A 26,236-nucleotide genomic window follows, 5' to 3' on the forward strand; every position below is an offset into this window, starting at 1 on the left:
GCCAGAAAAGATCTTTATGTTTGAAATTCACAGTAATATATACACAACTGGATTGGGAGGAGAGATGTGTTTTCACTGATGTGCACTGAGGCACAAGCACTGCCCTTCACTTCCATTCTGTGTCCTGCAGCGCCCTCTCTTGGTAAAGAAGCTTGTTGTTTTGGTTCACATTGAAGAGGTGCTGTCCCCCACTGGGAGACTGTACTCGCACTGTGCTGGCGCCCTCTCTACTGAACAGCCATGTGGAGTAGAGAGTCAGGGCCTGGAGGACTACACCCAACAGATCACAGGTAAATCAGTTCAAAATGAAAGAAAATACCCCATTTACAGAAAGGGTAGATGTTTACATTGATCAGTTACTAGAGTGACTATCCCAGGTCAGTGGCAGACAGAGGGGAGGCACTGAGGGAAGCCAGCAGAACGTAGGAGCTGATCTCCACCTCCAGGGAGGGTAAGGTCTCCGAGGAGGACTGGGACCAGTGCAGGAGACCCCCTGAGGGACGAGGAGCACACGCAAAGACAGAAATCGGAACCATGGACAGCCACATCATATTTACCTTAAGTTGATTGTACTAAATCGCTTTTTGGTTAATTTGATTGGTCATTGTATTAGACTAAACAGAAGTGATTGGATGACGTTGAAATGGTGCTGGAATAGTGGAGGCAGCTCCTGTTTTCTTTGTGACTTCCGGTAACTCTGATTCTAAATCAATAGTTGTTTAGTAGCCCGAAAATGTCAGAAACATTAAGTTGCTTGATCATTCAACTGTTTGTTACATGCAATATGCTTTGTGGACTTCACTGGACAGAGGTTGCTCTCCAGTTTTGTGATCAAACAAAGGTGTGGTTGAATTTATTTCTTATTGTCTCGGCCTATCACAGTGTCAAGGCATATGAACTAACTGCTTATAGAGCTAACAACGCAATTATCACAACATATAAAAGTGGAGGCTTTCTCCTTCAGGAAACCTACGGGAGAAATACAACAAGAGCAAATTTTCCATAACCTGTAGATCGGTAGGACTGGGGTCTGAACAGATAGGTTATAGAGAAGAGCAGAAGCTCTGAACTATAACCTGTAGGGAACACAATATATGGTAGGTTTCTCACTTAAGGGTGGCACAAATGTGATATGGGGGAGGGGAATGAGCAGGGTAAATGCTAATTAAATTCTGTGGTATAGAAACTGTGTGTTTTTGTGGACATTACTGTAGTATTTACTACAGTGTTCTTTTTGTGGATAATACTACCATATTCTACAACATTCTATAGTAAGTACTACTTATGATCGAGGGATACTAGTGTGTAGTATAGTATTCTACAGTGTACTGTAGTATTCTATAGTAAACTATTATTAACTAAAATTGACTGAATGACACTGAAGAGGTACGTTGACAAAAAAGATAAAGATAAATATGTACATGGGCGAAAGAGAGGCTATGATAGAGTAGCAGAGGCACGCAAGGTCTTCTCTGAGCTTGGTAAACACATCAAGACTTCACAGGCCAGTTTCATGGGCTTCGTAGCCTTAAACAGTAGCCTCTATATTAGCTATTTTAGCCTCAAACAATCTATTTTAGCAATTCATAATCTAAGAAGAGGAATGCATGGTGACAGTACGCTGAATTGCTTTTACAAGGGAGGAAAAGAGGCTTGAAGCTAACAGGAAACAAAGCAGAAGTTAGCTGAAAAACTTTATAAGGGTCATTTTTCTCCTCAGGTGGTCCATCTGGGTATGGCATTACATATCTCCTTGGTCTTACACGTAAACAAGCTACTGAATCTTCAAGCTTGTATTAAATATATGTTGTCTCCTTAACTGGTAGCATATCAAATATCTGTGAGACATGAAATGACCTTGTCGTGTTTATTGGGCACCAACCAGAATGCAGGGACTACTTAGACTTGTCACTTTGTTTTCCATTGCTAAACGTTTTTCAAATTTCTTTCCATGCCCTAATGAACACAACTAGTATGAACCCATAAAGTACCAATTGGGATGTGCTTTCCAGCAGATAAAAGCACACCAAATGGCCCACTGTGAACAGACCCACTCCATATCTGCTATAGGTACTTCTTATTCCCCTGAAGCTGGTTGTTGTGGCCAGCACCACAAAAGCTGTTTACATGGTGGTTGACATTCACTTCAGTGAGTTGTTACCTTGTCAGCATCCAGCCTCTTCCCTGGCTCCATGATGTGAACACTCTTGTCCACAGTGCTGAGGCCACAGAGGGAGCCGGGCTGGGCCGAGAGCTGCAGCGTGTTCTTCTCCCCTGGGACTGCTTGTGAGGGTGAGAACTCCACAAACACCTGGCACACAGGACATACATAAGTGTACATGATACACCTTTACACAAGGTATGATATTTATGTGCATGGAAATACCCGACACTTTTTATACCTTCCATAAAATATTCACAATATGTTTGTGATGTGAAGTCACTGAGGATATGACCAACTCAGCAGACACACACCTTGTGCCTGAAGCATTTCTCAGTGGGGAAGTTCATGCTGTGGGCGATGACAGTCTCACTGGGTAGCATACTGTACACCAGGAGCTGAACCACCGGCGCCATCTCTGGAACCACTACCAAGGTGACTTCACCCTCAGTTACCGCAACGTAAGAGCATGTCACACTGTCATTGTCATCAAGCACCTCCCAGTAGGTCCAGAATGACTTAATAAAACTTCCTCACCAGGACTCCCCTGCTGTACAGTAACCTTCATATGTCCATGCTGAAGTATCGCCCCTCTGGATAAGGCCTGGAGGAGGGAAAAACAGTTTCCCCAATCAAGTCAGGAAGAAGGAGATGAGGAATATTGGTGTTGTATAGGGCATCCTTCCTTTAAAGGTGAGAGGCTGGGACTATGTCTGAAATGACCCTGGTTAAAATAGTGCACAAGGGAATAGGCTGTCATTTTGGACGCACCCTGAGTTTGCAGGTTGTCACAACTTGTTTCTGGTTCTACTCACCAGGTAAATGACATCCACGGAGCCCTTTGGGACGGTCTCCCCTACGATAGCGTACTGGATGGTGATTGACACTTCCTCCCCACATGCCAGTGGTTTCTCTATCTTCTGAATAGCCAGAGAGCTGGAAGTTTTACTGTGAGGGGCAGTGGGCTGGATCAGTGAGAGTATGTGTTGCCCACTGTTGAAATAGGGGACCCTGTATCTAGTGTTCTCCGCTTCTGGTGTGTTGCTTACCTGGAAATCAACAGAGGGAAGAGAGAGTATAACTAAAGGCCCAATCCCAAATCGACCCTTAGAGCTCCACCTCACCCTCTGATAGGCTAGGTGGAAGTTTCACCATATTGATTATTATACCAATGGAATCTCCTCAGATCTCCACAAGAGCATGATAGACCTCAGGGAGTAGGGTCAATGGGGTGATTTGGGATTGAGCATAAAGAGTCTCAGAGTCTTTCAAAACCTTAGAAGGAATCATACTTACTATGAGGTTAATATCCTCTTTGGGCATAGTGGTTGTGTTGAGGGAGAAACTGGCAATACCATGACTGTCCGTGGTTAGGTTCTGGAGACGATGTGAGGACCAGCCTTTCTTCTCCAACAGGTAGACTAACATGTCAGAGATAGGTGTGTTGTTGAAGTGAACAACGTTTATCTGAGGAAAAAAGGAAAAATGTGATGCTACATCTGTTTGTCACTGTTACCTACCCTTAGTAGTTAAGTAAACAGGAATGTCAAAGAACAAATGGCATCCACAATTCAACAAAGTACAAGAAACAATAACACTGGATTTGGACTTACCTTGCCCTGATAATTGATCCATGTTCTTAGATTTCGGGTGTGTCGACCAATCACATAGGAGAGCGCTATGTGTTTTCCCTCTGACCGTGTAATACCTGTTAAAGGAAAACAAATGAAAATAGGATGGTTTATTTAACAAGAACACATGCCACCATGATGCACAATGACAGTTCACAATGCAGAAACTGAAATGCAGTGCATCTTACATAATATTTTAAAACATGATTAAAAAAAGACATTAATAAAAAAATATATAATATATCATTATGATGTAGCACTGAAGGTCAAACCCAGGCCTTCATGATGCAATTAAATATATTGACATCATGCCTTTCACTSTCAATAAAAAAAATATGTTTTCATTTGACTTTTAACCCTTTTAAGTTCCAGGTAGAACCAGTTTGGGTTCTATGTAAAACCCTTTCCACAGAAAGTTCTACATTGAACCCAAAAGGGTTCTACCTAGAACCAAATAGGGTTTGTGAAAGGCAGGAACCTATTCACTGACARAATCCTAGGCGGGACAGCACGAAATGAGACGCAGACGTGACTTCAACAAAAAGAAGGAAACTATTGGGAGTTCTTTCAACTCAACAAAGGCCAGGGTAATGGCTGTCCAAACAAAACCACACACAAAAAAATAAAAAAAAKAACTAAACGCCACTCCAACAGCTTGAGCCGACCCTATAACAGGGAATCCTACTGCCCTGGAATTCACTATAGTCTCCAACTCATAATCACTCTCCCCCCTCTGCCCTTTCAGTCAGGTCCTTATTAAGAGAGCACAAACAATAATCAGTCAATTGGCCTCATGGGAGCTCATCAGTAGCGGCTGTACTGCAGCCCACCTCCAGGAGAGGGCGCAGTTCTGACCTCCAGGCTCGCCAACACAGCTCGTACCTTGTTGAGGCGGTCGTCCGAGTCCTCCGTGTGTATGACGACATCGTCACTATGGGCGGCTGCGTAAGCCTGATGGGGTCTAAGCAGGGTATCAATCAGTCGTTGGAACATTGCCGTTGGGAGACCGAACGGCATCTGGACGTATTGGAAAAGCCCCTCCAGTGTGGGAAAGGCGGTCTTGTGGAGATCTTCCGGGGCTAACGGGACTTGACAATAGCCATTGTGAAGCCAACACCTGATCTAACACCTCATAGGGACCCAGCCATTGTGCAAGGAGTTTGTGTTGTGGCGCTGGCACTAACAGGAGGACCTTGTCCACTGTTTTGAAAGTGCGGGGTTGGGCTGTACGGTTGTATGACAGTGCCTGCACAGCCTGGGCTCGCCCCATGTGTTTGTTAACCACCAGCCATATAGCGGCCATCCTATCCCGCATTAGGACTACGTGCTCAATGAACGAGCGGTAGGGACATGGTTGGTTCTCCCAGGCTTCTTTTGCTAAAACCAAAATACCTCTGCATGGTCGCCCGTACAACAACTCCAAGGGGGAGAACCCGGTAGAGGCTTGAGGAACTTCGCGCAGGGCAAACTTAAGGTGGGGCAACAGCATGCCCCAATTTTTCCCATCCTTATCCACTACACATCTTAAAATGCTCATGATGGTTTTATTCAGCCTCTCCCCGTCTGTCCCATCTGTCTGCGGGTTATAAACACTCGTTCTAATCTGCTATACACTATATAGCTTCCATACAGTTGAGGTCAGAAGTTTACATACACTTAGGTTGGAGTCATTAAAACTCATTTTTCAACCACTCCACAAATTTCTTGTTAACAAACTATAGTTTTGGCAAGTAGGTTAGGACATCTACTTTGTGCATGACACAAGTTAATATTTCCAACAAATGTTTACAGACAGATTATTTCACTTATAATTCACTGTATCACAATTCCAGTGGGTCAGACGTTTACACTAAGTTGACTGTGCCTTTAAACAGCTTGGAAAATTCCAGAAAATTATGTCATGGCTTTAGAAGCTTCTGATAGGCTAATTGACAACATTTGAGTCAATTGGAGGTGTACCTGTGGATGTATTTCAAGGCCTACCTTCAAACTCAGTGCTTCTTTGCTTGACATCATGGGGAAATCAAAAGAAATCAGCCAAGACCTCCGAAAAGAAATTGTATACCTCCACAAGTCTGGTTCATCCTTGGAGCAATTTCCAAACGCCTGAAGGTACCACGTTCATCTGTACAAACAATAGTACGCAAGTATAAACACCATGGGACCACACAGCCATCATACTGCTCAGGAAGGAGACTCGTTCTGTCTCCTAGAGATGAACGTACTTTGGTGCGAATGGTGTAAATCAATCCCAGAACAACAGCAAAGGACCTTGTGAAGATACTGGAGGAAACAGATACAAAAGTATCTATATCCACTATCTATATTCACTATTGGTATATCGACATAACCTGAAAGGCCGCTCAGCAAGGAAGAAGCCACTGCTCCAAAACCGCCATAAAAAAGCCAGACTACGGTTTGCAACTGCACATGGGGAACAAGATCGTACTTTTTGGAGAAATGTCCTCTGGTCTGAAGAAACAAAAATAGAACTGTTGGCCATAATGACAATCGTTATGTTTGGAGGAAAAAGGTGGAGGCTTGCAAGCCGAAGAACACCATCCCAACCGTGAAGCACAGGCGTGGCAGCATCATGTTATGGGGGTGCTTTGCTGCAGGAGGGACTGGTACTTCACAAAATAGATGGCATCATGAGGAAGGACAATTATGTGGATATATTGAAGCAACATCTCAAGACATCAGTCAGGAAGTTAAAGCTTGATCGCAAATGGGTCTTCCAAATGGACAATGACCCCAAGCATCCTTCCAAAGTTGTGGCAAAATGGCTTAAGGACAACAAAGTCAAGGTATTGAAGTGGCCATCACAACGCCTGACCTCAATCCTATAGAATTTGTGGGCAGAACTGAAAAGCATGTGCGCGCAAGGAGGCCTACAAACCTGACTCAGTTACACCAGCTCTGTCAGGAGGAATGGGATAAAATTCACCCAACTTATTGTGGGAAGCTTGTGGAAGGCTACCTGAAACATTTGACCCAAGTGAAACAATTTAAAGGCAATGCTACCAAATACAAATGCAGTGTATGTAAACTTCTGACCTAGTGGGAATGTGATGAAAGAAATAAAAGCTGAAAKAAATAATTCTCTCTACCATTATTCTGACATTTCACATTCTTAAAATAAAGTGGTGATCATAACTGACCTTAAGACAGGGAATTTTTACTAGGATTAAATGTCAGGAATTGTGAGAAACTGAGTTTAAATGTATTTGGCTCAGTGTATATAAACTTCCGACTTCAACTGTAGGTCTTTCATGAGCCGGGACATAAAGGGAGTGCCTTGATCTGTTAAAATAGTCGAGGGTAATCCTACTCGCAAAAACATGACCAGCTCCTTGGCTATGCCTTTCGTCGCCATGGTGCATAATAGAATAGCCTCGGGATATTTGGTCGCGTAGTCCACTACTATGAGGATGTATTGTGTCCTCAGGCTAACCGTGGCAGTGGCCCCACTAGGTCCATGGCAATAGTTTCGAATGGGGTTTCTATAATAGGAAGAGATACCAGGGGATTGCGAAAATGGGCCCTGGGGGCCGTACATTGACACCTGTCGCATGACCTGCAATATTTGGCTAAGTCTCTGGTCACCCCCGGCCAGTAGAACCGGGTGAGTACCCGCTCGTTTTCTCCCATCCTAAATGTCCGTCCAAGACATGGGAGAGGGCCAAGTGCAGCACAGTGTGTTGATATGACCTCTGTACTACCAATAGTTCGAACTCCCCCTCCCTTCTGCTACATACCCAATATAATAGGCCGTTACGTATGGCAAAATATTGGAAACGTAACTCACCCTCATCCTGTAGCCTCTTCCCATCAATAACTGCCACTTTGGCCATAAGCCTTTGCACCTCCGGATCTCGCTGTTGGGCCATGCCAAACTGACTCATAAGGTCTTCGGAAAAGGAAACTGCTGTAGCTGTCGGACAGGGTGGGGAGCGATAGATGTCGCCGTCGTTGGTCTCCATGCCAAACCCTGGCCAGGACTCCTCCGCAGCAATCATGTGGACTCCTCATCCTGCTTCCTGTTCCCCTAGTAGACTGGCTAGTCGCCCCGTGTGGTTTACTTTTTCCCCCCGGAGTTTATGGCGGGCAACCAGGTTATGTGCCAGGTCCATGCGGTGCTGTGAGCTCCTCTTCTCGTCGGCCCCTCTCATGCTTCTCCGCATTGGTCCACAACCCGTGGAAGAGTGGGCAGTCACAACCAAGGAGGACRGGAACTGACAAGTTCGGTGACAGGCCCATCACCATAGGGACCTTTTCCACGGGTGTGGTCATCTTTACTYGAAAGCTGCAGAATGAGAAAGCTGCAGAATGATGCCACTAGATGAAGTACTGACCCACTGTCCAATCCTGTTCTGATGAACATCCTGTTTATTTATAGAACAAGAGACACATTGGGCAAGGCACAACCTTGTGGAATGTTCAGATACAAATATGTTATGTAGGCCAAACATGCCTGTCTGACATGTAGAATAAGGAGTCACGTCAGTTCTATTCATGACATTTCTATCTGCAATGTTCTGAAGTTTGCTTACTGAAGGTGGCCCAGATGTGTTCACATAAAGCTGATATGGAGTCTTCTGGTAACTGCCATGTGGAAATTAATGATGACCTACCTAGCTGGTGGAGTCATCGTCTTATCATGTTGTGGTATTTAGTGACACTCATCATAAATTGACAGACTAATAAGGGTCTTACCTCAAATTACACAATGTTGTACTGTGAAGGGCAAGACAAAAGATTGGCTAATGTTTAATGAATAACTCTCATATTCCCAAAATTCAACAGAAAGGGAAAGGGGGATACCTAGTTAGTTGTACAACTGAATGCCTTCAACTGAAATGTGTATTCCGCATTTAGCAAATGTATACAACTATATGAACTAGGCAGGTGATTGGCTTTGTCTCTTCAACATCACAAGTAGCACTGGGACTTTAATGTCAATTCAGTAGATTAACTCAATCTCAGGAAAAACATTCTCATACATTCCAATCTGACCTATATGAATGGAAAACCCCATGTCCTGTGGTAAATTTTTGAGGACCTTCAAATCAGCCCATACAGGTTTACTTACCTCTGCAGACATGCACTGTATGTTTGCATTGAGTGCTATGTCTCAACTGTTTGTGTAGCCTTATCAAACAGATAACATGAGCTAAAGATTTGGATTTTGTCCAATAGTTGTTCAAAACATTTCCCATTCCCGAAGCCTTATTGTTCATGGAGTACTAATGCGATGTATAAGAGCCCCCAAGCTTCCATTCTCAGGGCGGACACTTTAACCATAAGGGGGGCACTGTAACCATTTGGTTGAACAACACTGTACATAGTTTTACATAATAGCTGATTGCCATGTCTATCGCACAGTATTATGATGTTGTGATCCTTGTATCTCTCTTTTTGTTTGAAATAGTGGAGATACTGTTCTAAAGGAAGACCAAATAAATCAATGTTTTCAATATTTCAAATTTTCAACACCCACCAGCTGATTGACAGGGCTAAAACTGGTATCCAAGGCGATCACTCTAAACTGCACTGTAAAAAGACAATGAAAAGACAAAAGACAAGCACTCAATGAGACATTTAGAAGCATAATTTAGCTAACTTTCCCAGATTCCAGGAATCCCTGTTGAAGGATTCCCAGATTCCAGGAATCTTTCAACCGGGATGTCTGTAAAACCTGGGATTTTCGGGAAAGTTACCAGAATTTTGCAAGAAACTTTTGACAGCTACTCTGGATAGAGCAAGGAGACTAATTGTGTAGGTCACTGGCTCTGTGTAAAATTACCTGTTTGTCCTGGGTTGTAGATTGGTTTATCCGTTTGGATGAATGTCATCGGGCTGTACGGTTTGATCATGACCTTTCTCTCCTCTGTCGATAGAAACGTTTCACCTCGAACCTCCACCTTAAAGTTTAGCACTTTGTCACTCTCCACATGAGGGGCCTGTCAGGGAGACAATGGACCAATAACATATGATCCAGTGTGGCTTAGTTGGTATTAATGTGCTGCAACAATGTCAAGGTTCGGAAAATTCAATCAATTCTCCTTTCATCAGTGTGTTTTTTAAATTATTTTTCTTTAGTAGTTAATGTCATCTTTTTTATGTCAAATTTCAGCTTGAATCCCAGAAAAGTTTTGGTAGGCCACCACATTGATATTTCCCATCAAATAAGATAGCATTGCACTAAAATGAAGAGATGCATCACAAAGCTGAGAAGTACTGTAAACTCTTATTGGAATGGTTCTGGATGTCGACCAGTGCTGGGCTGACCTGAAACTGGAAGCAGCGGTGAAACTCTTGGTCAGAACTCTCTTGGAGAAGAATTTTGCTCTGCTCATCAACAATCAGAGATATGGTCATGACCAGGGTCTCGTTGGGCTGCAGAAGACTGGCACAAAGCTTGGCCTCTGAGCCTGCCTGGATCACTACAGGAATGGCTACCATGTAAACACTACAGAGACCATACACACACCAACAAACACACAGGAAAATCTGTACAAAATGATAGGGCACCTCTAAACAAGAAACTACAGATGTAATGTAGGATCTTAATTTGACCAGTATTGTCATAGAAAAATTATCCTGTAGCAACAGGATTTGACCGTTTAGTCCATAATGTTGCTTGATCTGTGGTTCCGTTACGAAAAAACCCATGACTATTCACGTGATCACATCAATGAGAATATTTTACTTTAAAATGCATCATTTACATTAATTAAATTTAAACAGTCATGGTCCACTGCAAGTTTTTTGCTGTTCCAGGTTTGTTCCAGGGACGTCCCCAAGAATGTTTTTAGGACGTTCTTAGAACGTTGTGTCATGGTTTTTGTCTAGTTCAAATCAAATTTTATCAGTCACATGCGCCGAATACAACAAGTGTAGACCTTACAGTGAAATGCTTACTTACGAGCCCCTAACCAACAATGCAGTAAAAAAAAATACAGATAAGAAAAAGAGCTAAAAGTAACAAGTAATTAAAGAGCAGCAGTGAAATAACAATAGTGAGACCATATACAGGGGGGTGCCTATACAGAGTCAATGTGCGGGGGCACCGAAACGAGATGGCCGCCTCGCTTCGCGTTCCTTGGAAAATATGCAGTATTTTGTTTTTTTATGTGTTATTTCTTACATCGGTACCCCAGGTAATCTTAGGTTTCATTACATACAGTCGGGAGGAACTACTGAATATACGATTAACGTCAACTCATCATCGTTCCTACCAGGAATATGACTTTCCCGAAACGGATCCAGTGTTTGCATTCCCACCCAATACAATGGATCTGATCCCAGCCGGCGACCCTGTGCGACGCCGTAAAAGGGGCAAACGAGGCGGTCTCCTGGCCAGGCTTCGGAGACGGGCACATCGCGCTCCACTCCCTAGCATACTACTCGCCAATGTCCAGTCTCTTGACAATAAGGTTGAGAAATCCGAGCACGGGTAGCATTCCAGAGAGACATCAGGGATTGCAACGTGCTCTGCTTCACGGAAACATGGCTAACTCAAGAGACGCTAACGGAGTCGGTGCAGCCAGCTGGTTTCTTCATGCATCGCGCCGACAGAAACAAACATCTTTCTGGTAAGAAGAGGGGCGGGGGGTATGCCTTTATGATTAACAGACGTGGTGTGATCATCATAACAACACACAGGAACTCAAGTCATTCTGTTCACCTGATCAGAACTCCTCACAATAAAATGTCGACCGCATTATCTACCAAGGGAATTCTCTTCAATCATAATCACAGCCGTATATATTCCCCCCCAAGCAGACACATCGATGGCCCTGAACGAACTTTATCTGACTCTTTGTAAACTGGAAACCACACACCCTGAGGCTGCATTCATCGTAGCTGGGGATTTTAACAAGGCTAATCTAAAAACAAAACTCCCTAAATTCTATCAGCATACATTGTGCTACCAGGGCTGGAAAAACCCTAGATCATGTTATACTAATTTCCGCGACGCATATAAGGCCCTCCCCCGCCCCCTTTCGGAAAAGCTGACCACGACTCCATTTTGTTGATTCCAGCCTACAAACAGAAACTAAAAACAACAAGCTCCCGCGCTCAGGTCTGTTCAACGCTGGTCCGACCAATCTGATTCCACGCTTCAAGACTGCTTCGATCACGCGGATTGGAATATGTTCCGCATTGCGTCCAACAACAATATTGACGAATATGCTGATTCGGTGAGCGAGTTCATTAGGAAGTGCATTGACGATGTCGTACCCACAGCAACGATTAAAACATTCCCAAACCAGAAACCGTGGATTGACGGCAGCATTCGCGTGAAACTGAAAGCGCGAACCACTGCTTTTAACCAGGGCAAGGTGACCGGAAGCATGACCGAATACAAACAGTGTAGCTATTCCTCCGCAAGGCAATCAAACAGGCTAAGTCCCAGTACAGAGACAAAATCGAGTCGCAATTCAACAGCTCAGACACAAGAGGTATGTGGCAGGGTCTACAGTCAATCACGGATTACAAAAAGAAAACCAGCCCCGTCGCGGACCAGGATGTCTTGCTCCCAGACAGGCTAAACAACTTTTTTGCCCGCTTTGAGGACAATAACGTGCCACTGACACGGCCCCCTACCAAAACCTGCGGGCTCTCCTTCACTGCAGCCGAGGTGAGTAAAACATTTAAACGTGTTAACCCTCGCAAGGCTGCAGGCCCAGACGGCATTCCCAGCCGCGTCCTCAGAGCATGCGCAGACCAGCTGGCTGGGTGTGTTTACGGACATATTCAATCAATCCTTATCCCAGTCTGCTGTTCCCACATGCTTCAAGAGGGCCACCATTGTTCCTGTTCCCAAGAAAGCTAAGGTAACTGAGCTAAACGACTACCGCCCCGTAGCACTCACTTCCGTCATCATGAAGTGCTTTGAGAGACTAGTCAAGGACCATATCACCTCCACCCTACCGGACACCCTAGACCCACTCCAATTTGCTTACCGACCCAATAGGTCCACAGACGACGCAATCGCAACCACACTGCACACTGCCCTAACCCATCTGGACAAGAGGAATACCCATGTGAGAATGCTGTTCACGATTACAGCTCAGCATTTAACACCATAGTACCCTCCAAACTCGTCATCAAGCTCGAGACCCTGGGTCTCGACCCGCCCTGTGCAACTGGGTCCTGGACTTCCTGACGGGCCGCCCCCAGGTGGTGAGGGTAGGTAACAACATCTCCACCCCGCTGATCCTCAACACTGGAGCCCCACAAGGGTGCGTTCTGAGCCCTCTCCTGTACTCCCTGTTCACCCACGACTGCTGTGGCCATGCACGCCTCCAACTCAATCATCAAGTTTGCGGATGACACTACAGTGGTAGGCTTGATTACCAACAACGACGAGACGGCCTACAGGGAGGAGGTGAGGGCCCCGGAGTGTGGTGTCAGGAAAATAACCTCACACTCAACGTCAACAAAACAAAGGAGATGATTGTGGACTTCAGGAAACAGCAGAGGGACCACCCCCCTATCCACATCGACGGGTCAGTAGTGGAGAAGGTGGAAAGTTTTAAGTTCCTCGGTGTACAGTAATCCCTCGTTTATCGGGGGTTACGTTCCGAAAATGACCCGCGATAAGTGAAAAAATTTTTAATTTTACAATTAGCAACTATTACATGTATACAAATACAGTGACTCACGTGTAGGCCGTTTCACTGCTCTTCAGACTGGGCCGCTGCATCCTGACTGCGCTCTGCAGTGTTCTCTTCTTCCGCCGTTTGGGCCCATCCGCAGTGCTTTTGTCGTCCAGGCCGTTTCGTCGACATATGTTTAGGAGATGTTCGAAATTACAAGATAATTTGGCCAACTTAATGTAAATTTGCCAAGCTGTTTATGTACGTACACATAACTGCACGAGACGACAAAATGATAGCACAATTCGTAGCATGTTTTGATACAAGAAGCGGGAGTGAGTTTTTAGCGAATCAGAATGCAGAGCACAAGCACCAAATCAGGGACATGTTGAAAATGTCAGTGAAGACACCTGCCAGTCAGCACATGCCCGGAACACACATCCTGGTAATCCGTCTCAAATCAGGGACATGTTGAAAATGTCAGTGAAGACACCTGCCAGTCAGCACATGCCCGGAACACACATCCTGGTAATCCGTCTGGCCCCACAGCCTTGTGTATGTTGACCTGTTTAAAGGTCTTACTCACGTCTGCTACAGAGAGCGTGATCACACAGTCGTCCAGAACAGCTGATGCTCTCATGCATGCCTCAGTGTTGCTTGCCTCGAAGCGAGCATAGAGGTGATTTAGCTCGTCTGGTAGGGTCGTGTCACAGGGCAGCTCATTGCTGTGCTTCCCTTTATAGTCTGTAATAGTTTGCAAGCCCTGCCACATAAGACGAGCGTCGGAGCCGGTGTAGTATGATTCAATCTTAGCCCTGTATTGACGCTTTGCCTGTCTGATGGTTCGTTGCAGGGCATAGTAGGATTTCTTGTAAGCTTACAGGTTAGAGTCCCGCTCCTTGAAAGCGGCAGCTCTACCCTTTAGCTCAGTGCGAATGTTGCCTGTAATCCATGGCTTCTGGTTGGGGTATGTACTTACAGTCACTGTGGGGACGACATCATCGATGCACTTATTGATGAAGCCAGTGACTGATGTGGTGTACTCCTCAATGCCATCGGAAGAATCCCGGAACATGTTCCAGTCTGTGATAGCAAAACAGTCCTGTAGTTTAGCATCTGCTTCATCTGACCACTTTTTTATAGACCGAGTCACTGGTGCTTCCTGCTTTAAGTTTTGCTTGTAAGCAGGCATCAGGAGGATATAGTTGTGGTCGGATTTACCAAATGGAGGGCGAGGGAGAGCTTTGTACGTGTCTCTGTGTGTGGAGTACAGGTGATCTAGAATTTTTTCCCCTCTGGTTGCACATTTAACATGTTGATAGAAATTTGGTAGAACTTATTTAAGTTACCCTGCATTAAAGTCTCCGGCCACTAGGAGCGCCGCCTCTGGGTGAGTGGTTTCCTGTTTGCTTATTTCCTTATACAGCTGACTGAGTGCGGTCTTAGTGCCAGCATCTGTCTGTGGTGGTAAATAAACAGCCACTAAAAGTATAGCTGAAAACTCTCTAGGCAAGTAGTGTGACCTGCAATTTATCACAATATACTCTACTTCAGGCGAGCAAAATCTAGAGACTTCCTTAGATTTTGTGCACCAGCTGTTGATTACAAATATGCACAGACCGCCCCCCTCGTCTTACCGGAGTGTGCTGTTCTATCTTGCCGGTGCAGCGTATATCCCGCTACTTGAATATCCATGTCGTCATTCAGCCACGATTCCGTGAAACATAGGATATTACAGTTTTTGATGTCCCGTTGGTAGGATATTTGTGATCGTACCTCGTCTAATTTATTGTCCAATGATTGCACGTTGGCGAGTAATATTGACGGTAACGGCAGCTTTCCCACTCGCCTCCTGCAGGTCCTCACGAGGAATCCCGCTCTGTGTCCTCTATACCTGTATCTCCTCCTCTTGCAAATAACGGGGATGTTGGCCATGTCAGATGTTTGGAGAATGTCCTGTGCTTCCTGCTTGTTGAAGAAAAAATATTTGTCTAATCCGAGGTGAGTGATCGCTGTCCTGATATCCAGAAGCTCTTTTTTGCCGTAAGATATGGTTGCAGGCCAGGGGAAGCTCGGGCGGGTAGCAGGGAACCAGAAACTGAGGCTGGGGCAAGGGGAGTAGGGGCAGGGTAAGCAGGTCCGGAGCGGAATTCAAGGAAGCGGTAGAGTGGGGGTCCAGGGCAGGGAAGCTGGACTGACGAGACGAGGGACTGGAGACAGGGACCAGAGTCAGAGCAGACGGAACTGTAGCGGAGAGAAAAGCAGCATCAGGCTAGGGAAACAGGCACAAGAGGATAACAAGATCTATGCAGGAACAAACGGCTTGAATCGCAGACTGACTGAGTAGAGGCTAAGATCTGGCAGCGTGGAAGTGGCAGGGCTGAGTATTTGTAGAGGTCTTGACTATGGAACAGGTTGCAGCTGGTGGGGATCTGCTCTGACTCCAGCACACCTGTCTCCACTCACACAATCACATACACCCACACAGAGAGAGAGAGGGAGAGAGCACTAGGAGAGACATAGGATGAAAATAGTGTCCCCTACCCTAGAGAAGTTAGGGAGACACCGGATGAGAAGTAGAGGGCGTGGCAGGAGCAGATGTAACAAAGTCCAACAGGTCATCAGGTGGACTGTAATTCATATAACATTTGTTATGTTTATGGGGAAACAAAACTGGGGGGGCACAAATTCTATCTGGGGGGTCCATGCCCGGCTTTGCCACCTTGTAGAGTCGGCTCTGGGTACGGTGTTGTTCCCTGAGGTACAAAAAAGTCAAAAGGTACACTTCACTGGTACACATATGAACTCACATGGTACAACCTCAAGTGAATCTTCCAGCAAGACAATATCCCCAAGTACAAATCAAAATCCCCCAAAAAGGGTTAATTGACCACAAAATCTACATTTTGCAATGGCCATCTCCATCTCCAGAAACCTGTGGTTTCAATTGAAGAGGAAAGTCCATAAGCGCAGATGAAGGATATCAAGAATCGGGAAACATTCTGTATGGAGGAATGATCTAAGATACCTCCCAACATGTTCTCCAATCTCATAAGGCGAGGGTCCTGGATTATTGAAAACAGGGGATCCAATCCTTTTTACCCATATCTTTTTGAGATTTTTGTTATTACTTGTTRAACAAAATATATTTATCTGAACAATTGTATTAGTATAAAATAATATAATTGTTWAAAAAAAAATGCATACCATATACAGTGGCAAGAAAAAGTATGTGAACCCTTTGGAATTACCTGGATTTCTGCATAAATTACTCATACAATTTGATCTGATCTTCATCTTAGTCACAACAATAGACAAACACAGTGTGCTTAAACTAATAACACACAAATTATTGTATTTTTCTTGTCTATATTGAGTACATAATTTAAACATTCACAGTGTAGGTTGGAAATGGTATGTGAGTCCTATCAATGAGAAGAGATTGGAGATGTTGGTTAGAGCTGCCCTGTGCTATAAAAAACACTCACAAAATGTGAGTTTTCTATTCACAAGAAGCATTGCCTGATGTGAACCATGCCTCGAACAAAAGAGATCTCAGAAGAATTGTTGACTTGCATAAAGCTGGAAAGGGTTACAAAATTATCTCTAAAAGCCTTGATGTTCATCAGTCCACGGTAAGACAAATTGTCTATAAATGGAGAAAGTTCAGCACTGTTGCTACTCTCCCTGGGAGTGGCTGTCCTGCAAAGATGACTGCAAGAGCACAGTGCAGAATGCTCAATGAGGTTAAGAAGAATCCTAGAGTGTCAGCTAAAAACGTACAGAAATCTCTGGAACATGCTAACATCTCTGTTGACGAGTCTACGATACKTAAAACACTAAACAAGAATGGTGTTCATGGGAGGACACCACGGAAGAAGCCACTGCTGTGAATTTTGCAAAAGAGCACCTGGATGTTCCACTGTGCTTCTGGCAAAATATTCTGGGGACAGATTAAACTAAAGTTGAATTGTTTGAAAAGGAACACACAACACTATGTGTGGAGAAAAAAGACACAGCACTCCAACATCAAAACCTCATCCCAACTGTAAAGTATGGTGGAGGGAGTATCATGGTTTGGGGCTGCTTTGCTGCCTCAGGGCCTGGACAGCTTGCTATCATCGACGGGAAAATAATTCCCAAGTTTATCAAGACATTTTGCAGGAGAATGTAAGGCTATCTGTCCGCCAATTGAAGCTCAACAGAAGTTGGGTGATGCAACAGGACAACGACCCAAAACACAGAAGTAAATCATCAACAGAATGGCTTCAACAGAAGAAAATACACCTTCAGGAGTGGCCCAGTCAGAGTCCTGACCTCAACCCGATTTAAAATGCTGTGGCATGACCTTGAGAGCGGTTCACACCAAACATCATAAGAATACTGCTGAACTGAAACAGTTTTGTAAAGATGAATCGTCCAACATTCCTCCTGACCGTTGTGCAGGTCTGATCCGCAACTACAGAAAACGTCTGGTTGAGTTTATTGCTGCCAAAGGAGGGTCAACCAGTTATTAAATCCAAGGATTCACATACTTTTCCCACCCTAAACTGTGAATGTTTACACGATGTGTTCAATAAAGACATGAAAACGTATAGTTGTTTGTGTGTTGTTAGTTTAAGAAGACTGTGTTTGTCTATTGTTGTGACTTATATGAAGATCAGATCAAATTTTATGACCAATTTATGCAGAAATCCAGGTAATTCCAAAGGGTTCACATACTTTTTCTTGCCACTGTAGCTCAGTATGTGTATTATTTATTTATATTATTTATTATTTATAGTCTTTTTTGCTCATCTTTATCAAGGGATCCAATAATTTTGGACCCCACTGTATATTATAAAGGGGCGGCAGGTAGCCTAGTGGATAGAGCGTTGGGTCAGTAACAGAAAGAGAGCAGGATTGAATCCCCGAGCTGATAAGGTACAAATCTGTCATTCTTCCCCTGAACAAGGCAGTTAAACCACTGGTCCCTGGTAGGCCATCATTGTAAATAAGATGTTCTCAACTGACTTGCCAAGTTAAATATATATATATTTTTAATATGGACAAAGTAAAAAACAGGCATTGCATGCAAACTATTGAGATGTAATCAGGTCATAGTGCAAGTCAATGTCCTGCACTGTACTGTATGTATATTGATGGTGCATGTGTAGTCTCCATGCCAGAGAATCTGCCAATCACTGAAAATCACTGTTATTGACACAAATTGGTCAAACATTCACAAGGCTTTTACCTCAATCATTCAACCTGGCTACACCAGTTCCTCTGCTTGTCCTCTACACAGTGCAGTAGGGAAGTCTTGCCAGTAGGAATACTGGGACATAGGCTGACTTGCTGTTTTTTATTTCTCTCATTGAGTCATGGTTCCTTCTGGGCTTCACGTTTGGAGATGGATACTGTTCGCCTGCTTTCACTGGCTTTGTGTCTGTCAAGAAACTCCTAGACCGTAAGTAAATCTGCACAGTCAGTTAGAATTTAGTCATCAGATGTGGTGTCTCGTCCTGAGCAAATTTAGAACTGTTTTTCATCTACCCTTTCTGCAGATATTTGTTCTGTGTATTTCACCTATAAGTATAGGCTTTTTAAAAAGGAATATTTTTTTTAATCTTAATTATTATTTTTAAAATCTTTTTGGTCCACCCCTCCTCTTTGGAGGACAAAATAAACATTGTTTTTACAGCTTTTTATTTTGTTGTTACATGTACTCTCTACACACATTTTACATGCATGGCGCCGCAGGAAATGCAGACGAGCATTGTGTTTGACATAAATTAATTGAAAACCTGCATTAACACATGGTTATATTAACAGTATTGCACTTTTCATGCAACCTGTAGCCTACTTTTGTCCAGCTAATTGCGGAACCACATATCAAGCAACATTATGGACAAAACATTCAAATCGTGTTGCTGCAGGATTATTTTGCCATAACAATATTTGTGAAATGAAGATACTACATCTGTAGTTTCTTGTTTAGAGGTGCACTCTCATTTTGTACTGATTTTCCTGTATGTTTGCTGCTGTGCATGCATATGTTCTCTCTAGGGTTTACATGGTAGCCATTCCTGCAGTGATCCAGGCAGGCTCAGAGGCCAAGCTTTGTGCCAGTCTTCTGCAGCCCAACGAGACCCTGGTCATGACCATATCTCTGATTGTTGATGAGCAGAGCARAATTCTTCTCCAAGAGAGTTCTGACCAAGAGTTTCACCGCTGCTTCCAGTTTCAGGTCAGCCCAGCACTGGTCGACATCCAGAACCATTCCAATAAGAGTTTACAGTACTTCTCAGCTTTGTGATGCATCTCTTCATTTTAGTGCAATGCTATCTTATTTGATGGGAAATATCAATGTGGTGGCTTACCAAAACTTTTCTGGGATTCAAGCTGAAATTTGACATAAAAAAGATGACATTAACTACTAAAGAAAAATAATTTTAAAAACACACTGATGAAAGGAGAAGTGATTGAATCTTCCTAACCTTGACATTGTTGCAGCACATTAATACCAACTAAGCCACACTGGATCATATGTTATTGGTCCATTGTCTCCCTGACAGGCCCCTCATGTGGAGAGTGAGGAAGTGCAAAACTTTAAGGTGGAGGTTCGAGGTGAAACGTTTCTATCGACAGAGGAGAGAAAGGTCATGATCAAACCGTACATCCCGATGACATTCATCCAAACGGATAAACCAATCTACAACCCAGGACAAACAGGTAATTTTACACAGAGCCAGTGACCTACACAATTAGTCTCCTTGCTCTATCCAGAGTAGCTGTCGAAAGTTTCTTGCAAAATTCTGGTAACTTTCCCGAAAATCCCAGGTTTTACAGAAATCTCGGTTGAAAGATTCCTGGAATCTGGGAATCCTTCAACAGGGATTTCTGGAAAATCTGGGAAAGTTAGCTAAATGATGCTTCTAAATGTCTCATTGAGTGCTTGTATTTGTCTTTTCATTGTCTTTTTACAGTGCAGTTTAGAGTGATATCCTTGGATACCAATTTTAGCCCTGTCAATCAGCTGGTGAGTCTTGAAAATGTGAATAATTGAATCTTGAAAACAATGACCTCTATTTGGTCTTCATTTAGATCAGTATCTCAATTACTTWAAAAAAAGACAAATACAGAAGAATCTCAAGGATCACTTCACATTACTGTCTGATAGATGTAGCAATCAGCTATCATGTAACACTATGTACGATATTGTCCAACCAACTCAACTCTGCGGCCTTGTGGTTAGTGTYCTCCTTGAGAATGGAAGGTTTAGGGTGTCAAGCCTTACCAAAGAACGGGATCAGATGCCTCTACTTGGCACTGAACATTAAGGGGATGGATTGAGGTTAATGCCCAGCAATAGACTAGCGTCCTGTCCAGGCTCCTTCWCTCTACAGAAACAGGACATAAGCTCCTGCCTTATGGACAGGGACAAGGCTTATTATGGACAATATACTGTAAATGGTTATTTTAATTCAGTAATCAACTAGCCACAACATGTTATACWCATCTCGTTAGTACTYCATGAACAATAAGACTTTGGAAATGGGAAATGTTTTGAACAAMTATGGGGCAAAATCCAAATCTTTAGGCCATGTCTGTTTGATAAGGCTACACAAACATTTGAGACCCATAGCACRCAGTGCAAAGGTTCTGCAGAGGTTCTCTAAATAAACCTGCGTGGGTGGATGTTAGGGTCCTCAAACATTCACCACAGGACATGGGGTTTTCAATYMATTTACTGTAGGTCAGATTGGAATGTATGAGATCTACTGAATTTATATTAAAGTCCCAGTGCAAATACTACTTGTGATATTTAGTTGAAGAGACGAACCTAAGCACCTGCCTAATTCCTATAGTTGTAGACAGCTTTGCTCCTCTGTTCATTTTGGGGGAATTTGAGTTATTCATAAAACATTAACCAACCTTTTGTCTTGCCCTTCACAGTACAATGTTGTGGAACTTGAGGTAAGACMCTTATTAGTCTGTCAATTTATGATGACTGYCACTAAATACTACAACAYGATAAGACGATGACTCCACCAGCTAGGTAGGTCATCATTCATTTCCACATGGCAGTTACCAGAGGACTCCATATCAGCTTTATGTGAACACATCAGGGCCACCTTCAGTAAGCAAACTTCAGAACRTTGCAGATAGARATGTCATGAATAGAACTGACGTGACTCCTTATTCTACATGTCAGACAGGCATGTTTGGCCTACRTAACATGTTTGTATCTGAACGTTCCACAGTGTTGTGCCCTGCTAAATGTGTCCCTTGTTCTATGAATAAACAGGATATTCATCAGAACAGGATTGGACAGTGGGTCAATACATCATCTAGTGGCAACATTCTGCAGCTTTCTCACCCGCTGAACTCTGAAGCACCTGTAGGATCCTATGCTATTGTAGTGTGGATTGGTGATAACAAAATACACCATCACTTCAAGGTWAAAAAATATGGTAAGTTGAGCTTCTTTATTTKACCTTTCATGCTCGGTAATATTATGGATCTGGCAGTTGAATCAATAAATCACAATTCAGGAACATTCATGAGTTAACTGCTGTTCTRTTATATCTAGTTTTGCCAAAGTTTGAGATCAAAATGAACCTCACCGATGAGATCAGCATTGTTCAAGAGGAGTATAAAGTAGAAGTGTGTGCAACGTGAGTCTACACTATCGCCGTTTTGCAATGCACTGTTGTTATGTGTAACTCCACTAATGTCACTGTCTAATTAATCGCATTGCGCTAATGCAGACCTTGAGTCAAATACTAATTTAATTATTTTAATTACTTTTGCATACATCTCAAAGTAAGTATTTACMGAGTGGCGCAGTGGTCTAAGACACTGCATGTCAGTGCAAGAGGTATCACTGCAGTACCTGGTTCAAAATCCAGATTGCATCACATCTGCCTGTGATTGGTCCCATAACGTGGTGCACAATTGGCCAGGGTAGGCCATCATTGTAAATAAGAATTTGTTCTTAACTGACTTGCCTAGTTAAATAAATACTTAAAAAAAAAATACAAGTAATTCAGTATTAGAATGTATTTGGAAATACTGAAATACAAATATTTTAATACTCCATACATTTCAACCCATGTCTGTTTGGTCCTAGGGGTATTTGAAATAGTGTATTTGGAAACAAATACTTAAATATGCAWGTATTTGAACMCAGATCTGTKCTAATGACAAAAACGAATTGAASACCTACAATGCTACTACTCCTCAATGTTATAAATTGCTTCTATGAGTACCCTGATAATTTAAAAGTTTGAGACAGTGGCATTTACATGAACAGCTGGGCCTTTAGTCATAAAGCATCTCAGAGTAGGATTGCTGATCTAGGATCAGGTCTCCCTCCCCCTGTGCATGTGACACAAACGATTACACTGATCCTAGATCAACACTCATACACTGAGAGGCTTTATCAATACAGGTCTAGATGCATTGACAATGTTGAAAGTACTTGACTTAAAGAAAGCCTGCAGGTATAATGCATTTGAACTTGTTGTAAGCACGCATGTATGAGCCTTTGTAATGTCTCATATGAGGTTTATAATATACTATGTCTCTCTAAGTAGGAAATCTATGATGTTTTTGATGCTTTTCATTATGAAATAAAATCAGATACACGTATGGACAGCCTGTACCTGGAAAAGCAGAGGTAGAGTTGTGCCGACTTTTAAGGAACGATGTATTGATATCAATGAGATTTGATGTGAAAACTCAACAAGGAGTTCCTGATTATACAGCCCCCTGCCACAAAGAGTCAATAGAGGTCTGTATGCTTTCCTGTAGAAATTATCATCAGTATAATTGTTTTCACCAACATATTACATTTTAATGTGATGTGGTTAAATGTATTTAAATCAGTTCTTAATATCTGTGGTTTTGCTTGCTTTTCCCAGATGGACCAAACTGGCTGTGCTTCTCATGTCTTCAACATGTCCATTTTCACAAAGAATGCCGRACAGAAAATGCTCATAGACAGGCTGAGTTTTAATGCAAAAGTAGAGGAGGAGGGGACAGGCAAGTCATTTATCACAACAATTTGGAGTTGGGAAATGTGATGACAACATTTGCCTGCAGTCAAATGAAAACATWTTTTTTTTATTGAGAGTGAAAGGCATGATGTCAATCTGTTTAATTAGATTGTGGAGACCTGTGTTTGACCTTCGGTGCAACACCATAATGTTTTATATATATATATATATATATATATATATATATATATATATGTTTTTAATCATGTCTTAAAATCTTGTGTAAGCTGCACTGCAATTGAGTTTCTGCATTGTGAACTGTCGTTGTGCATCATGGTGGCATGTGTTCTTGTTAAATAAACCATCCTATTCTCATTTGTTTTCCTTTGACAGGTAKTACACGGTCAGAGGAAAAACACATAGCGCTCTCCTATGTGATTGGAAAACTCACGTTTGTCGACACACCCAAAATCTATGAGCATGGATCAATTATCGAGGGCAAGGTAAGTCCAAATCCAGTGTTATTGTTCCTTGTACTTTGWTGAATTGTGGATGCCATTTGTTCTTTGACATTCCTGTTTRCTTAACTACTAAKRGTAGGTAACAGTGACAAACAGATGTAGCATSACATTMCTCCTTTTTYCCTCAGATAAACGTTGTTCACTTCAACAACACACCTATCTCTGACATGTTAGTCTACCTGTTGGAGAAGAAAGGCTGGTCCTCACATCGTCTCCAGAACCTAACCACGGACAGTCATGGTATTGCCAGTTTCTCCCTCAACACAACCACTATGCCCAAAGAGGATATTAACCTCATAGTAAGTATGATTCCTTCTAAGGTTTTGAAAGACTCAGCCTCTTTATGCTCAATCTCAAATCACCCCATTGACCCTACTCCCTGAGGTCTATCATGCTCTTGTGGAGATCTGAGAAGATTCCATTGGTATAATAAGCAATATGGTGAAACTTCCACCTAGCCTATTAGGGGTGAGTTGGAGCTCTAAGGGTCGATTTGGATTGGGCCTTTAGTTATACTCTCTCTTCCCTCTGTTGATTTCCAGGTAAGCAACACACCAGAAGCGGAAGAAACTAGATACAGGGTCCCCTATTTCAACAGTGGGCAACACATACTCTCACTGATCCAGCCCACTGCCCCTCACAGTAAAACTTCCAGCTCTCTGGCTATTCAGAAGATAGAGAAACCACTGGCATGTGGGAGGAAGTGTCAATCACCATCCAGTACGCTATCGTAGGGGAGACCGTCCCAAAGGGCTCTGTGGATGTCATCTACCTGGTGAGTAGAACCAGAAACAAGTTGTGACAACCTGCAACTCAGGGTGCGTCCAAAATGACAGCCTATTCCCTTGTGCACTATTTTGACCAGGGTCATTTCAGACATAGTCCCAGCCTCCCCTTTAAGGAGGATGCCGTATACACAACCAATATTCCTCATCCTTCTTCCTGACTTGATTGGGAAAACTGTTTTTCCCTCCTCCAGGCCTTATCCAGAGGGGCGATACTTCAGCATGGACATATGAAGGTTACTGTACAGCAGGGGAGTCCTGGTGAGGAAGTTTTATTAAGTCATTCTGGACCTACTGGGAGGTGCTTGATGACAATGACAGTGTGTACGGTTACATGCGATTATTGTGGATAGGCAGATTAATATAACACTTAGATTAAAACGTTTACATGCTTTGCAAGAAGAACACTTTCCCTAATAATCCTGTTAACATGGAAGTCTGAAATCAGGCTACTGATAAATAATAATAAAAAAATATTAGATTCTGAGTTCGGACATATAAAGTTTGTATGTGAAAATTACTTCTAAAACACATACATTCAAACTCACTTCCCTCGCGCTAAAGAAGGCAGATCGCTCAGCTGGTGCTAGCACATGAGCAGTTCAAATACACTGCTGGAACACCATTAAGGTGTTTACATGTTTGCATCGCCGAATAAGGTATTTACAAATACTAATAATTTGAATGATTGTACAGAAAACCAGGGGCCTCATTCATAACCGTTGCATAAATTTAACACTAAATATCTGCGTGCACCATTTCTGAAAAGACTGCACATACACACAAATATTGAGATACATAAACTTGGTGCATGCCATACATACGCATGTTTCTGATTATACATCAGACCTGTTATAAAACTGTGCGCGCATCAACGAGCATTATAACTCCGCCTAGAAAACGCTCATCGTTCACCTTTTATGGTATTGGAATTAGRMCAAGACAATAGCTACAGGAAATAGTAATGGCGAACTTGATCAAATGTCTTTGGAGGTGTTGCCAGAATTATTTATTTTGCAGTGACATTTGCTGTAGGGTACCAGGCCATTTCTGAAAGACAAAACCAATTGAAAATTCTTGTGGACCTCTAAACAGATCGCGGGTCGCAGTTGTAAATGATAACTTGTTCTCAACTGGCATACCTGGTTAAATAAAGGTGAAATAAAAAAATATCGTTTGAATGCAATAATATTTTGCATAATTTTTTTCCAAAACAAATATGCTGCACTGCCCACGAATTCTGAAACATTGTCTAAAATGAAAAGTAGGTACAGTAGGTAGTACAGTAGGCCTACTTACAGTGGTAGCCTCCGCACTTCAATACAATCAACTGCTGTTCACCTGTTAAATTATACTGTATGTTATAAACAGCGCTCCCTGTCCAATGCGAAAAGTAAAAACGTGAAATTACAGTATAATAGCCTATCTAATAGGCCCAATTACATGAGCGATGCACATGGTAATTTCTTGTATGGCTACTTCGGGAATATGAACTCATTAGTAGTAGTATTATTATATTTAGCTACCTGTTTTTTGTTATGAATAAG

The 26,236-nt window shown here is 42.8% G+C and overlaps 1 protein-coding gene and 1 pseudogene across 1 annotated transcript in view; one reads left to right on the forward strand and one right to left on the reverse strand.

Moving 5' to 3' along the window:
* Positions 1-2,131: 2,131 nt before the first annotated feature.
* Positions 2,132-16,506, reverse strand: LOC111957021 (alpha-2-macroglobulin-like; annotated as a pseudogene).
* Positions 16,507-18,658: 2,152 nt separating this feature from the next.
* The window catches only part of LOC111960051 (alpha-2-macroglobulin-like), a 29,048-nt gene continuing 21,470 nt past the window's right edge, over positions 18,659-26,236 (forward strand). The window contains 14 exon segments of the mRNA XM_070437614.1: positions 18,659-18,849; positions 19,449-19,629; positions 19,958-20,114; positions 20,369-20,421; positions 21,339-21,359; positions 21,691-21,856; positions 21,976-22,060; positions 23,028-23,178; positions 23,309-23,429; positions 23,777-23,886; positions 24,033-24,203; positions 24,447-24,597; positions 24,600-24,679; positions 24,884-24,950. Of these exon segments, the coding sequence (XP_070293715.1) occupies positions 18,764-18,849; positions 19,449-19,629; positions 19,958-20,114; positions 20,369-20,421; positions 21,339-21,359; positions 21,691-21,856; positions 21,976-22,060; positions 23,028-23,178; positions 23,309-23,429; positions 23,777-23,886; positions 24,033-24,203; positions 24,447-24,597; positions 24,600-24,679; positions 24,884-24,950 (1,600 nt within the window). The 5' untranslated portion in view covers positions 18,659-18,763.

The sequence above is a fragment of the Salvelinus sp. IW2-2015 genome, linkage group LG4p (assembly GCF_002910315.2).
Source record: "Salvelinus sp. IW2-2015 linkage group LG4p, ASM291031v2, whole genome shotgun sequence".
NCBI lineage: Eukaryota > Metazoa > Chordata > Actinopteri > Salmoniformes > Salmonidae > Salvelinus > Salvelinus sp. IW2-2015.